At 36.0% G+C, this 17,439-nt stretch overlaps 1 protein-coding gene across 1 annotated transcript in view; it reads right to left on the bottom strand.

Moving 5' to 3' along the window:
* LOC149784993 (uncharacterized) overlaps positions 1-17,214 on the bottom strand; it is a 155,626-nt gene extending 138,412 nt beyond the window's left edge. The window contains exon 1 of the mRNA XM_089978671.1: positions 16,411-17,214. Within this exon, the coding sequence (XP_089834797.1) occupies positions 16,411-16,637 (227 nt within the window). The 5' untranslated portion in view covers positions 16,638-17,214. The remainder of the gene's footprint in view (positions 1-16,410) is intronic.
* Positions 17,215-17,439: the final 225 nt, after the last annotated feature.

Genomic DNA, 17,439 nt, shown 5'->3' with positions numbered 1-17,439 from the left:
GGTTAAAGGATGAAACAGTTTTTCATACGTTGACCCCGTGGGTGGATGACTCTATCGGTCAGTCAAAATGACACAACGACTTAACATTTCGGTGAAGTATTCACTTCTGAATTCTCCGGGTGTTCCGTTGAAGCTTTTGTGAGCGTGGTGTAAGGTGCGTTTAGTATTCTGACCATGTCTGGGTGTTCCCATAAAAGCTTTTGTGAGCGTGGTGTAGGCTGTGGTTGGTATTCTGACCATGTCTGGGTGTCCCAATAAAAGGTTCCTGTTAGTGTGGTGTAGGGTGTGTTTGGCATTCTGAACATGTCTGGGAGTTCACGTAGAATCTTCTTGTGAACGAGGTGTTTGGTGTGTTTGGTATATTGTTCGAGGCCTGGTGTTCCCCTGGAAGCTTCATGTGAGCGTGGTGTAGGGTGTGTTTGGTATATTGTTCGAGGCCTGGTGTTCCCCTGGAAGCTTCCTGTGAGCGTGGTGTAGGCTGCATTAGCCATTTTGACCGAAGTTGTCTCTTCCGACCAATAATTTATCATGCAGAAATATTGTTCTGCTTAAACACACGAAAACGACCCAATAGGATAAATGGCGACCTTCTGTCCGCCATATTGCGGCATCACCTGAACTACGGCTACATATGATAGCATATGATATCTCTGTCAAATTGATGACAAAAACTCATTTACACTTTAACACATTTACACATTTTTTTAATTCATGTGATACATGTATCATCATTTCACATCTTCCTAAGACAGTGAGCAAGGCGCAAATGAATCCTCAAATAAGAAGTAAAACCGACGTGCTAAATTTGTCCAGTTATAGCATACGCTATCTTGGTGGAATTTACAACTGTATTTCTCAATTAAAAATATACATAGGGAGCTTTGCTATTAATCAGCGCGTATTTCCTTTTCTCCGTGCTGATTATTTTCTGACTACGTTAATGTATCTTCCTTCATAATACACATCTTGCAGACATTATTATAAATCACACATTATTAACATTCTCGTTTCCATACCACTTTGACCAAGGCACTGTACAAAAACTTTGAACGCATGGACGCACATACTTCGGAAATACTTATTCAGAGCAAGTCTTCAATTCTCTCTTCTAATTGTTTTGGAGTGCAGGTGGATACTTTAATTCCTGTTTAGACTACGATTTTGCCACTCGATGAGCAAGAGTAAATTTGCTTTGAATATGCGACAGACCCCGTCCTCGACATTATGGATTAATTATGTGATGTTAACTTGCTTACTTATATAATTCATCTTGAATCGCTATAAGTAGAGATGAAAGGAAAAAGGGAAGGTGCATAAAACAACTGTTTACAGCAGTGTTTATCCCGCTATACGAAAGTGTGTGTGTGTGTGTGTGTGTGTGTGTGTGTGTATACTGTGTGTGTATGTGTATGGGGTGTGGGTGTGAGGTGTAGGTGAAACTGGGCTTTTTGTGGGTACATACGAAAGCACAACTTTTGTTTCTTCTACCTCTATCATTCAGGAGGTGCGACCTGATAAAGGAATAGGTTTCAATCATTTACAGAAGTAAACACAGAAATAGAAGATTTGAAAAAATCAGCAAAATATGAAAACTCAAAATGGATTCCAATAGTAAATCTTAATGTCCTGATAATTATCACAATGGATTATTCTGTGATAATCCCTTTAAAGGTCTTTATTGCTCTAATACAAGAGAAATGTTGAAGATATTGTTACGCGCATGGGGTCTGAAACCGAGAGAATCATTCACCTGCGTGAGCATGGATTGATAGTCTATGTTTTCTTCCCCATTTCCAAGAACATCAAGACAAACATCGTTGTCAGCTAAGAAGTTCTTCAATGCACACATATTACAGTAATTTTTCTCTGATCACCAGATATCGCGAAATTCTAATTTCATCCTTGCAAAGTGCTTCTTTTGTTTCATACTTGTATGACTTATTAGAAAGTCTTATCGAACCGAATAATAGTATTTCACGCCATGCAATACAAAATACGACCCAAATACCCAGTACGAAGATATATTCTTATTTAAAATTACTAAACATGTATAAGAAAAAACTACCCAGATCATTTTCTATGCTAAGAAATCAGGGAGGGTCGGCTCCCTACAAACAACAAAATAATCACTAAAATTTAGCTAAGTTATAAACGGAAACGAAATTACAAATATCATGCACTCTGGGTTTACAGAAATTCGAGATTTGAACCATGTTTGAAGAATTCATGTAGTATATAGACTGGTATATCAGATTATCGATGAGACTAAAATGAAATAAAATACAAGGTGTTTAATCGCAAACACAAATCCGTCGCCATCTGGATCACATTTGGAGTTGCCGATAATATTCTGACTGATGTAATGGAAAATTTCATTCACTCAAAATTAGGTCACAGTTACCTACACCCACCTACCAATTTTCATGTATGTATGTGAAATATGGTCAAATATATTGAGAACAATCGCCAACCTTTGCTTCCCAGTTGATATTGATGGTTTAGCAGGAGATAAAAAAAGAAATGGCTGACTTGGTTGAGCGCCTCGACTCAACTTCCACAGCATCCGGCATGGAGATTAGCGCCGAAAACACCAAATTGATGACAAGCAACACCAACGGCATCAGTGCAGAAATAAAGGTCAGTGGACATAAGCTGGAAAAAGTCACAACGTTAAAGTATTTGGGGTCATTTATCACAGGTGAGGGCTCCAAACCAGAACTACTTTGCAGGATTGTTCAGACCACAGCAGCAATGACAAGGTTGAGACCAATATGGAAAGATACCAACATTGCTTTTGGTTCCAAATAAAGGCTGACGCGCTCAGTTGTCATATCCATCTTTCTGTATGCTTGTGGAACATGGACACTCACATCAGATCTACAAAGAAGGATTCAACCCTTTGAAATGAGATGCTACCGCAAGATCTTGGACATCTCATGCATTGACCATGTAACCAACGAGAAGTCCACAACAGGATCCAACGAGCCATTGGATCATAGGAAGACCTCTTGACCACTGTAAAAAAGCGTAAGCTGAAGTGGTACTGTCATGTCTCAATATCATCTGGACTGGCAAAAACAATCTTGCAAGGTACAGAGCGAGGGTGCAGAAGAGGAGGCAGACAGAAAAAGAGGTGGGAAGACAAAATTTAGGAGTGGACAGGCATATGATTTGGAGATTCCAAAAGGGCAGTAGAGAAAGGGAAAGATGGAGAGAATTGGTTGTAAAGTCCACTGTGGTGTCTGAACGACATATTGGCTTAAGGATTTGATGATGATGATGATGATGACGACGACGACGACGACGATGATGATGATGAATTATATTTACCAGTATTAATATATAATCAGGTCATCTTCACGTGCACTGCTTTTTGTAGGCACTTTCAACGCATCTTGGACCTTAAAATGATAGTTATGGACCCTCAGTGTGTTCTAAGACTGTGCATCCTATGGAACCTTAGTGTTTTAAGACTGTGCATCATATGGACCCTCGGTGTTCTTAGACTGTGCATCCTATTGACCCTCAGCGTTATTATAAGACTGTGCATCATATGGACCTTCAGTGTGTTCTAAGACTGTGCATCATATGGACCATCAGTGTTCTAATACTGTGCATCATATGGTCCCTCGGTGTTCTAAGACTGTGCATCATATGGACCCTCTGTGTTCTAAGACGCTGCATCATATGGACTTTCCGTGTGTTCTAAGGCTGTGCATTCTATGGCCCATCAGTGTTCTAAGACTGTGCAGCATATGGAACCTCGGTGTTCTAGACTGTGCATCATATGGACCCTCGGTGTTCTAAGAATGTGCATCATATGGACCCTCGGTGTTCTAGACTGTGCATCATATGGACCCTCGGTGTTCTAAGATTGTTCATCATATGGACCCTCGGTGTTCTAGGCTGTGCATCATATGGACCATCAGTGTTCTAAGACTGTGCATTCTATGGACCCTCGGTGTTTTTATACTTCAGTGTTCTAAGACTGCGCATCCAATGGACCTCGGTGTTCTAAGACTGTGTGTCCTATGGACCTTCAGTGTTCTAAGACTGCGTATCTTATGGACCCACTGTGTTCTAAGATTGCATCCCATGGAGCCTATGGGTTCTAAGAGTGTGCGTTCTTTGGACCACCAGTGTTCAAAAATGAGTATTTTGACCCTTAATAACTTGCCTTTGACACTCGATTTTTCTAAACTGAACCCTATGGTTGTATATTTTCTCTAACAAGTAAAAACGGCCTAAATGACTTGAAAGATATTTACATGAACAGTAGGAAGAATTCTTATATTTAAAAAAGTGAAGATAAAATATTTAATGAAGTCCAAAAATGGTAAAACTCTGTATTCCATATTATCTACTATAATAAAGTTGTATTGACCTTTTTTGAATGTAAAAATAGTTTTATATCCACTAATGGTCTCCTCTATTTTCCACCCGGACCTTTAGTTTTTATATCAGGATCTCCAAGTTCTGGACAAAGAGGGTCGCGGACTCTCCATATCAACCGCCAGCAGAGAACACTAAACTTAGCAACCCATTTTGTAACCAGATGTTACACATATAGAACTGTCTGAGTACATAATAACGAGGAGGTGAAATGCTACCCTGCCCTTTTTTCTCTTAAAGTATATATAATTCCTTCACCACTTGAATTAACCAGTCAGAAGTCGATATTCCTTCACTTTTTAAAGCATTTATTTTCGAGATTTTTTGAATTTCATTTAAAATAATTTTTTACTTTTGGTTTGAGATTTAAATACAGGAGCAATGATGACGTCCGATTAAACTGAATGTTATACCTTATGTTAAAATTACTGATTACGTTCATAAAGTACGCATATCCCGTCACAGTGTGTGTGCATAGCCGTCAGGTGTGTGTGCATAGTTTGTCAGGTGTGTGTGCATAGTTTGTCACGGTATGTAAATCCATTACATGATGACCACATGAAAGACTTCTATACGTGTTTCTGTTCGTGTTTTTTTTTTTCTTTAAAAAACTGGATACAGTCAAGGTATGCTAAATTCTCGATATTTTGTTGAAATTTTGACCAAGCCTATCTTTGGTAGTTGGGTTGTACCTTCATGGCTTGTCTAAATTGTCTATGATTGATTTTTGTTTATTGTAGAGAATTCGATAGCTTATTGGAATCTCACTCTCATGTTCGTGTAAACTGAAAACTGAAGAGTGCGGAACAGTGAATCACTTATCACATTATTCATAACGCATTGCAGGGGATCACCACGCTTGCCAGCTCTGTACACATTTTCATGTTGTAAACTATGGGTTGAAAATTGGTTTAGCTTTTCTTTTAAAAAAAGTACACAGTGAATTCACACAGGTAGCGTCATATAATTATTCAATATATCAGCATAAACCTTGACTATGATATCTGATTACCCACGCATAAGTAATATGCAGAACCGGATATAACATCGCACGATGCGCCGACAAATCACGCTTAACTTGGATAAGTTATGATTTAAAAGAATCAGCGTCGACAGTGATCTGACTTCACTATATATGGCGGCAGATCTTGTTTTGTGCTTTTTCGCAGTTCGTTACTTCTTATGCACCGATCATGACGACGCTAAATCAATTAAGAAAAGTATATATTGTTTTTGTTCAATATTAAGACTGTGTGAAATGTACGGTTCATAGCTGTCTCGCTATCCATATTTACCAAGCTAAGTGATTTCCTAGTGACAGTACCACGTGATGAAAAAATGTAATTTAAAATTTCTATCAAATAATATTTAAACATACTCAGAATTGCTTAGTGGGAACTTTGTATCATTAATTTTTACATTACCTGGTATTGTTATAAGCAGCGACACTACAGCGCCTGTTTACATTCATCTTTCTAACGCATCCCATGTGCTTACAATTTCTAACCCATGCGACAGAAAAGTCTAGCTGAATGACTAATTGTACGTTTCTTATCTCGGTCTAGTTGTCTCAGTTCGGTTGTCTCGGTCATTACTCCTATCACAGCAGTTGTAGGAACTACTTTGTCAAATGCTAAATTTATATATCAACAAAGTTTTCAAAGATACAAGTTCTTCTTTCAAACAAAATTAATTCTTTCTTGCTATTTTCAGATAATATTCATTGATTCAATGTGATGAAATCGCAATACTATCGAAAGCTTTTACTTGTTTAATTACGCATGCGTAGAACTTGTGTAGTTCGGATAGCCCGGTTACACCACTGCTTTCATTGATAATTATGTATTGATGCTCTATGGTTAGAAAACAACAGCACGGTAATCACGACGCATCTGGTGCAATACACACAATACGTACAAATCATAACTTAAATTGCTAAAAGATTGTATGTAAGAGCAGCAGATATAGTATGATTCCACTGATACAGTTATTTATATTTTCACAGAACTTAAGGACAAATGACCTTCAAACGAAAGGAAAGGAAAAAATAGTACGTGATGAATACTCTATGTGCTGAATGTGCAAAACTATATTGCAAAAGATTGATGGTTTATTTTCATTAGAAATCACAGATTGAGTGATAAAAATAACCTATGCTAGGTTTTCAATCAAGACAAGGAAATCCAAATCGAGGGGTTACAATAGTTGTCTCTGCGTTCAGCAGAGCGTGGTGGGGGACAAATAATGTAACCTCTCGAATTTGATTTCCTTATCTCGGTGCAAACACTTACGTAGATTCTATAAGACCATACTGTAGCAGAATAAAAACTTAATTACCCGATGTTTTCAAATATCTCATAAAAGCAATCAATATTTGAAACAAACACAAGAAATATCACTAAACACCACCCATATGTATATAACTAGCTCCAAAAAAGAAATTTCAACTCCTTCCCTACAAGTGACATAATCGCCACACCGTAGATTGCAACTCTTTCCCTACATGTGCTCTAATCGTCAGATCGTATATTCCACTGTGGAAACAACGAGGGTGTATAGTATATACGTTATACCTTCACTAACCATTTTGCATTAGGTTACAAGTCACGATTAGTGACAATCGTATCATCCAACAAAACAGAAAGGAAAGACCTTCATCTATGTATATTTTGCTTGATCAGTTTTTAATTTTCATATTAAAAATCATTCTTTTGAACCACCATCTTGCGTTGAAGGAAGTGTCTTCTCTCATACTAGACGAAACACATCCTACAACAACAGTTCTCATAGTGAAAGGCAAAATCAGTATATGTAACATTTTTTAAGAAATACGCGTATATTGAAAAATCAGTTTCATTATTTAAGACGTGTATTATGAAGGGACGACAGATAATACATCAAAATATCAAGTTGGACCAATTACCATTTACAGAATCACGTGTGTTAAAACGGCAGACGACAAGTAATTGAAACGTAATCTAAGGAATAGCACCGATGACATGATCTTTTTCAAACAACGTTCTTTGAAGGAATGGACATGAAATAATGAATAATACGTTGAGAACTAAAAGATGTTTTTTTCATGAAACACGAATACTAAACGCAATACCGACAGACACACGGACGGTAGAACAAGGGTAACATCATATACACTGTCAAATACGTAAAGGGACATAAGAAAGAACCTTAAAACATCATAAATACTTTCGTAAACTGATTAATGCAAACAACAAACAATTGATTTCACAATTGTGAATACAAATTATTTGAACTTAAATATGCCGCTTGCTTTCTTACAGCTCCGGTGGCCTAGTGGTTAGAGCGTCCGCCTCGGATGCAGGAGGTCGTGGGTTCGATTCCCGGCCGAGTTATACCAAAAATCTATAAAAATGGTAATAATAGCTGCCTCGCCTGGCGCTTAGCATTAAAAGTTAGTGTTAGGACTGGTCGGCCTGGCGTCAGGATAATGTGACTGGGTGGAACATGCTACATGTCTGCGGCATGATGTCCCAGTGCTAGACATCACTATAAACTGCCACATTGCAGACATCGTAGCGATATGACTGAACAATTGTAAAAGCTACGTTAAAAATCCAAATCACACACACACACACACACACATACACGCCGCTTACTTCTTATTTAAGAACACTTTATTGTAATACCTACTGAGAGAGAGAGAGAGAGAGAGAGAGATTTATCTCAAACTAACCTAATTGTCTACAAAGGGATTAAGGTAGCGATTCCAAACTTTGCTCTCAGCAACGCCTCTGTTGATTTGCTTTGGAACATCTGTCATTATTTACCAAGATTTATAAAGTTAATAAATTTGCCCCTTGAACTCGTGTTAAACATAATGTGCGTACTGACACAAAGTTTCATCTTGGCTATGGATGATGACGTGCAAATTACGGTTGATTGATTTGTCAAAAGGGTCAATACACGTGGTTAATAGAGGTCTTTTTGAATGACGACGGTAAGACTGGAATACAGTTTTCAATAAAACAAACTGAGTCATTGTCGAGTTTTGTCGATTGAAAACACTTTTAGAAAACCGAAAATGGAGAAACGTTATGTCTAAGTTTTGCAAGTTCTACACTGTTTTCAAGAACGGAAAATGGAGCAATGTTTTCCTATTTCTTTTTGCACATGAAAGCGTGTTTCTTGAACTGAAAATGTCGCGATGAAAGTGAAGATTAAAGTAGGTCAATATGAGGTTCTTTAGCCAGTGACAAGCAGCATCCTCCAAGAATTATATACCCATACAGTTTCATGGCTGCACCGTGCAACAGTGTTAGAGAAAATAGCTAAATTCAAAAACTGAATGTCGAAAAAGCGACATCTATCTATTGTCCATGCTTTGTAGTGGAACAATATTATATACAGTTTTCAAGAACCAAGAAGAGAGAATTGTATGTACATTTCACTTTTGTAACTCGTTTGAAGAACCGAAATTGTATGCAGGTTTTAAGGACGGAGACCCGTGTTCAAGAACCAAGTTAGAGTAATTTTATTTAGCGCTTTTAGATCGCAACCTTGTTCAGGATCCAAAGTTGGGCCATTTTTTTTGTACGTGTATCGATGAAAACCTCATATGCAATAGTCAAGCATGGATAAATGTAATGTATATTTTGTAGGTGGCAATTAGAATGGGGCGTGAAAAATAACTCCGCAGAAAAACATTGAACAACATAATTACAGCAGACCTAAACATGCAGACTGTTTCGATTATCACGTTGGCACGGGGCTGCTGAAAAGCATTTCGTTGGCTTTCTAAAGACTGGAATAAGAAAAGAAAACTTGTGCGATTTGTGTAGCTTGTGACGGGCTATGACACATTCGTGGCAGCAAGCCAGTAATATTGCATACTTCCAACTGTCGCGTCGTTACATTTCCCCCTGCCGATTTTATTTGTCTTTCATGCCAAAGGTAATTATATATTTCTCACAATTTAAATAGGAATAAAACATAACTTTGTTCTGCGAGGTTCAAGTTCAGCCGTACGGTTTATAGTTTCAGTAATTTTGTAACATAAGTCTATATATTCTTAGAAGAAAGAGAATGATATTAAATGGAAACCATATTTTCATGAAAAGTATTTGATTTTAGATATTTAAGAAATTGTTTATACGTGTGTCATTACAAAGCAGGGGAGGGGTCTGCACTAATAAAACTAATGATTTAGAATATTCGTTTCACAATTAAATATAACGTTTTAGATTATTAGTTTCATCAATAAAGATAATATTTTGGAATATTCGTTTCACTAATAAACTAATATTTTGGAATATTCGTTCACTAATAAACTAACATTCTGGAATATTTCGTTTCACTGATTAACTAACATTTTTTAATATTTAGTTTCACTAATAAACTAACATTCTAGAATATTCGTTCCATTAATAAAACTAACGTTTTGTAATATTCTTTTCATGAATACAGTTGTAACCTCTCATTCTGAAAATATTTGAGCTACACAGAAAAAAAGCCATATGATTAAAGCGAAACGTTTGCTAGCTGTGTACACCGGTACAAAGATGGTACCGCGTGTGTACATAACTGTCGTTTCTGCAGATGAGCGTCTTGTTGACACGAACAAGAATCACACATAATTACTCCTGAGAACAGCTTTAATTTCTATGAATTTTACTTTTGATACATCTGTGTACGCCATAATAACCTTTAAAAGTGTGTGGTTTGACATCTGTATTTCCCCTCGGCTCGGAGATATATAAAAAGCCCAATGATTACTGCGTGTCGTTAAAGGGGCCCAATGGAAGCAAACTCTCTGCCCTGGGATGCGCGATGTTGTGATGTCTTCGATGAGAAGCTCTTGGACTTTTTGAAAAGAGTGCGGCGATTTATAAAAAACATGCGACCTTGCTTTTTTAAAAAAAAAATATTTTACTGTTTGCTGCCTTTATCTGTCTTTTGTAGGCCCTTTTTATGATCATTAAACGTATCAGGCAATATGTAGCCAGTATTGTGTTGATACCGTTATACTCTGCATATACACACATACTTATTTTCGTGACTGAGACAAAACGTTTGCTAATCTCAGATTATTTCTTACATTGACGTTAGTGAAGAGTTTTAATGCATAACCTGTCTTTGCTACACCAATGATTAGAAAACACCCATTTCTAAAATGTACCCATTGAAATAGTCTGTTTGTCTCCAACTTGTTCTTATTTTGTTCAAGTTTTATTTGTAACAATTTTTTTGTTGTCTTCACAGACCACTAATACTCTCGTGGTTAGCACACTCAACTAACCCAGAAATTGTGAATTTTTCATGATATATTTGTAAAAGCTTTCTAGGTGTCAAATTACGCAGACTAAGTCTACTCCTCTCGACGGCCAATACATACATAAAATTAACAGTCAACAGGTCTATACATCTTTTATTTCAGGAATTATAATCTTAATCGGAATAAAACTCATGTTTCATTTAATATACAAACACTCTTATTTGTTTCAGTATATGAATGACAAAGAAAACGTTGAACCCATTAATCTGCATAATTTTAGTTAATTAAGCTATTTAAATATTTAATTAACTAAATAAAGCTTCAACGTATATTGATTTTCAATTTACAAGTTATAAATTAAGTCTATCACTACTTTGTACCCCTAAAATGTTCAACAGTATCTCTATCAGACAATTTCTGAATTATACTATCAATGAATTATACTACCAATGAATTATACTACCGATGAATTATACTCCCCATGAATTATACTACCAATGAATCATACTCCCGATGAATTATACTAACAATGAATTATACTCCCGATGAATTATACTCCCGATGAATTATACTGCCAATGAATTATACTCCCGATGAATTATACTCCCCATGAACTATACTCCCGATGAATTATACTCCCATGAATTATACTACCAACGAATTATACTCCCGATGAATTATACTATCAATGAATTATACTACAATCTTCCCTTGTATTTTCAAACTCGCTGGCGCCGTTTCGGATTCGTTTTTGAGTCGCATTATATACATGATTCTCATGGTGCGGAATAATATTTTCCATTGGCAATAATAACACGCTGAAACAGAAGTACGATTTCCAGTCATTATGCCGAATCAGGCTTAAGTTATGTGGTCCTAATTTGTTGTCATAGAAGGGTATATGTAGTTGGTAGACTGCTGTATTTATAGATGGAGTTGCCCCAAAAGTGAATAGGGGTCATTTAAAATTACAATAATTAAAATAATTTTACATCACACACACACACACACACACACACACACACACACACACACACACATATATATATATATATATATATATATATATATATATATATATATATATATATATATATATATATATATATATATATATATATATATATATATATATATATGGCAAATTTAAATTTGTTTATACACTCTTAAGCTGGAGGGATTGCTAGTTCAGAGTAAACCATGTCCGAAATGGACTCGTATCACGTTGACCGAGAACACTTTTTGTCCATATAGATTTAGATGAAAAGAACACAAGCTGTATGTAAGTAATTCGTGACAAAATTCAAAGCTCTAGTGTAGTTAAGTACGCATATTAGCGAGTAATAGTTGATATGAGACGAGGTGCAACAACCGGATTGGAATAGGAATAAAAATACCATACAATAAGGTGACAGCTCAGTGGTAAGTGCCACAGTGTGTTTATCTATTTAACAGACGCGACTGCTTGAATAAAATGCTAGTCACCTGAAGTTTCGTTGCTTTTTTTCATGCTCAGCACCAAGACTGTGGCTTAGACATGTAATATTATCATTGTTGGTCAGTACGACCAGGCCCGGCCTTAGGGCAAGGCGAACGAAGCAACCGCCTTGAGTCCCGCGCTTTGCGGCCCCGAGCTCATCGCTTGATGCCTTGGGCCTCGCAGATCCTGGGGTCGGGCCTGAGTACGTCCATCCGTACGTATGTCGGGTTAAATCGTCCATTTAGATCAGCTTCTCCTGCACTTTAGAAGCGTAACAGTTTCCATGACAACTTCTTCTTCCTTAAGTAATCGGATACACCACTCAGAAATGTTATGTAACACCGCGACTGCTTGAATGAAATGCTAGTCACCTGAAGTTTGTTGCCACAAATCAGATGTGCTTTTTGATGGAAACAAATAATCCAAACATAAAATTAGTTGCATTTATTAAATCTCGTTCCAAGTTGTTTATTATTATTATTATTATTATTATTATTATTCAGCATTACGGGTGTAAGATACATTACGTACCAACTGATGTTAGATTGAAATCTGTAAGCAAATTTATTTTAAGGACATTCATCATGCAAAGTTAGAATTTACCGTAAATAAAAGTGATGCAAAGCTACATTGTAGGTGAGTGGACGGGTACTTCATCATATGGTACAAGAAACGTGACATTTTAACGACAGGCGGAAATGTATCTATTTTTTCTTTCTTGGCTTGGTGTTCTACGTCACAGTAGCACGTGTAGATTATTTAGTGCTACTGAAGTAAAGTGCCTAACCCAAGGACGCAATGAGGTATGCAACCTGTTTTGTCTGATCCGATGGTACGAGTCGAACCCACGCCCTTTTCAACACGAGTGGCACCGCGGTTAATTCGTTTTCTCGTTCAACAAGAATAAACATGTCCTGTGTTTACTCAGTACATCAAACATTTTGTTTTATTATATGCCATAATAAAACCTGAATCGAAGTTAAGAAAATTAAACCCTCTTTTGCAATTGAGATATATATGAGACAAACAATAATTTATTTCTATGCCTGAGAGAACAGTTGGTTCCCACACAATTGCTCTAGCTAGCAGCTGTTTTAGGGCTTTGCGGGTCTGGCACGAAATGACTAATTTCTATATCACTGAAGAAATTCTGAGAAGTAATCTTAAAAAAAATACAGGTTTGTTTTCAGTCAAATTTTTTTTTAAAGAATCTGCTTTAATTATATTCTGTTTTAAAAAAACTCCAAACTTTTCTGACCCGTCAGCTTTCTGGTCCGGTGCGATCGCACCTTTTGTACCTCGCTAAGTCCAGATGTGAAAATATATAGGAATGAATATATATATAGGAATGAATACAAATATATATATATATATATATATATATATATATATATATATATATATATATATATATATATATATATATATATATATATATATATATATATATATATATATATATATATATATATATATATTCAACTGTAAGGGAATTGGAAATATATACGAGTTGCTGCGAAAATAAAAGAACATTGTTAGGCTTCAATTTTAATGCAAGCATGGCAAGATCTCACTTATACGTCTGCTTGGTACTCAGTATAATGTGGTTGTTAATAACAATGACATTTGTCTGACAAATTTAGATTGCTGCTTTTGGCGTAAACAAGGGGAATCCAGTTTGTTCCATTTAATTGTATATTGCTCATTTGCATTCCTCATAATTTGGCATAAAATACGTATATGCACCAAGGCTAGTTTTGTTTGTCATATAATAAAACCAATAACATAATTCCAAGATTTTTTATTCTAACCCCTCTAACTCTCTGAGCTAGTTTATAGACCATCACATTTTTTTTTACATTTGAGTTGCAAGAAGCATCATTAAAATGACTGACTTCACTAAGTCGGGGGAACTGCAACTGCTTTTACAAAATCTCCACCTAATCGTTCAATCATCATTAACCTTGAGTTAAGTTATGAAACTGTCTGAGCTTAAAAACTGAAAAGAATGGATAAATCGAGCGTTGATTAGGCTTGAATGTAAACCGAAACTAAGTAACAATTGAAAATTGGACAGAACGTCTGGTAATGAGGGGGGCTGCAAGCTTGCCAAGGCCAGGTAGAAATTTACGTTTGAATGTAGAAATAAGTAAATTGCAGAAGGAAATTCTTTACAAGTTAACTCACAATCATGAAACTCATTTGTTTAAAGATGCTACGCTATGAAGTCTGTTAGACAGAGCCACTCTGTGTGTTACGCTATGAAGTCTGTTAGACAGAGCCACTATGTGATGTTTCTAGTTACTCAACTCAACATTATGAATCAGCTAATGAAATGTGTTTAAGCAAATAAAAGTGTCTTAATTTTCGTTCAAAGACATTAATCGTTTGACAAAATCACAATTTGAAGCATGAATTATACAAGCTCGATTTTTAATTCGTCGCTGTCCTATAAGTATTGTAAAATGAAGGAACTTCGTTTTATACGTGTAGTATTGTAGTTTAAATCGCAATGGCACACACGGTTGAAAACGTAAATCGACGGTGTTTGCCTGTATAAAATAAAACCTAAGTTTTGTATAGTATATATAAGGAAATAGTTTACTCATGAAGTGGAAACATGAAGTGGAAACATGAAAGTGGAAACATGAAGTGGAAACATTTTGTATTGTTGCTCGTGGTTTCTCAAATGATGACAATACAATATTTCCACTTCACTCGTGAGTTTTTTGCGTAGATCTACTAAAAAAAACGTAGATATCCTCTATGAATGCTTAAAACATTTTACACTTAAAATTTGGATCCGGAAGAAAGAGTAACTATTTTTTATTTTAAAAAAACTTGCCAGTCATTAAACTGATTCGTTCATTATATATCACATCCATGAAATGTTATATCAACCTCTATAACCAGGAAAGGAAAACTCAAAACATAATATTATAATTAAAGGTCACAGGAAATGATGTGCTTGAGATTTTATCATAAACGCCAGTTGTCGTTGGCTTTATGTCTGTCTGTCTGTCTGTTTGTTTGTTTGTCTGTCTATCTGTCTGTCTATGTATGTATGTATGTATGTATGTATGTAAGTATGCATGCATACATGCATGCATGCATGTATGTATGTATGTATGTATGTATGTATGTATGTATGTATGTATGTATGTATGTATGTATGTATGTATGTATGTATGTATGAGATTTAAAGAGAGGGAAAGATTGTGATAAAATCAAACACACACACAGATGTAATCTAAGCAACGAAGTAGGCCTTTTAAAACTTGTGCACGTTTTTTATTTCGTATAGTCCAAACATTGAATAGCGCTTGAAATGATACGATTCTATCCGGTTTTTAATGCTTTATATTTTATTGCACAAATAATAAATATAAATAACAAAGACGTCTCTGAAATTCTCAATGAATAAATGAACAAAGCGGAAGATTTTGTAAGAAGGGATACGTTTGAGAGAAAGTATATTTCAAGAAGTTGATTCATATTAATTAAGTACTGACTTTTAGGATACTCTGTTCTATATGGAGAAAAAAAAAAAACTAAACTGAGTTAAGGATTGCATATTATTAATTAGCGAATTTCAGTATAGCATAAACCGAATCCTAGTTACTTCTAATATTTGTAAAATCAGATCATAAAATTACACTATTTCGTTTTTTCCGAACCTTCTCAATATAAGTGGAACTAAGTATTCTTCCCCGCCAGCTAAAAACCTACTGTAAAACAATTGTTCATTCCATGCCCACGTCCACTTGTAATTAGAAGCAAAGACCTGTTATCTACAAGAAAAGTAGTTTTGAAAACTTGAGCTTCTAGATTTTTGAATGTGTGTGGGTGATTAATGTCGCTAGGAACGAATGATATAATCAGTTGCCAATTCTTCAAAAAGGCAAACATATCAGTTGATTACTCAGCAACTATTTTGCAGAGATGTTTATTCGTTATCCCATGATAATGACTTTTCTGAACCCCACGATGGAGAAAGCAATGAATGAATTATAAACATGCCCCTCCCTACTCCAATACACTGCCTATTCCAAACATTTTAACGATTCCAGTGGTGTTTGGAATACAGAAGTTTCAAATATTGCTGGACACGGGATTAATTTTCTAAGTTTCAAACTGTTTCATCCAAAATAATAATAATAATATCAATTGATCATTTTGGTTTTGCTTATTAAACGTACATGACAAGACATCTTGCTCAATTATACATTATTGTTCTCCTTTTTACAGTTTAATGACGGTGATAATGTGAACCGAATGACCTACTTACAGTTTGATAATGTCCTCGTTGATGCCTGTGGGAATCTTCGTCAGATTTCTGGCTGTACAGTCTACTTCAAAACCATTGTTTTCTCTGCACACGCATTTTTCCGGACACTCTATTTCGCCAAATTCAAAGCCAAGGCACTGTCCGGTTAAGTTCGGGCACCAAATAATCCAAATTAGACTTGACAGCAGAACTCGCACATACCGTCTCGCATGTAATTTTCGCTCCATTATACACTCAAAGCATCTTGTAAAAGACTTCTATAACGCACTGAAGCTATTGTGCTTCAGTCTATGACTGTAGCCGAATATGTTATGATAGGGTGGCATAACGATAAAGCCATTGATTAACTACCGATCAGGCACTTCACACTATCAAACCTGACACAAACAAATTTCCATAATTGGAAGCTCCGAGCTCAATGATAACTATCTTTCCTTCTTGAACTATTTATTCTAGATAGAAAATGAAGCGATAACGATTGGAAAGCAGCAGTATCTCCGATCACTGTTTATTCAGTGATAATTTCTTCGCCAAGAATTATCTCTAGTGTTGCAGAAGACACCCATAATATCGTCTGCTGGACATATCAGCCAACCCGACGAACCTGTCGTTCACACCGTGTGATCTAACAGGGTATCTCATATTTGATATTTGAAACGTGAAAAAACCTAGGTCTTTCATGTTTAATATGTTTCGTAATGACTTCCTATAACCCGTTACTTAAGCATCCATCCATCAATCTTAACCATTCTTAACGACGTTCCATCCTCTGTCTTGCTATTATAAGCTTAGTATCTGAAAAGAGAAACAAGTAGAAACATAAATACGCAACTTCATGTGTATGAGAAAGATAAAGAGTAAACAGAGGGTGAGAGAGGAATAGAGGAGGTGGAGTAGGAGGAGAAGAGGGAGGGTAAAATCCGTGCATCCATAAGGGATTGTCTCTCTGATATCATGTGTGAATTAAAGGACCCTTTTACGATGCTGATTCCGCTATCTTCAGGTCCAGATGCTTTCAAACATCATTGC

The sequence above is a fragment of the Sinohyriopsis cumingii genome, chromosome 13 (assembly GCF_028554795.1).
Source record: "Sinohyriopsis cumingii isolate HCF-2022 chromosome 13, ASM2855479v2, whole genome shotgun sequence".
Classification (NCBI taxonomy): Eukaryota; Metazoa; Mollusca; class Bivalvia; order Unionida; family Unionidae; genus Sinohyriopsis; species Sinohyriopsis cumingii.
The sequence above is the reverse complement of the archived record's forward strand: the minus strand, read 5'-3'. Positions and strand labels throughout refer to the sequence as shown.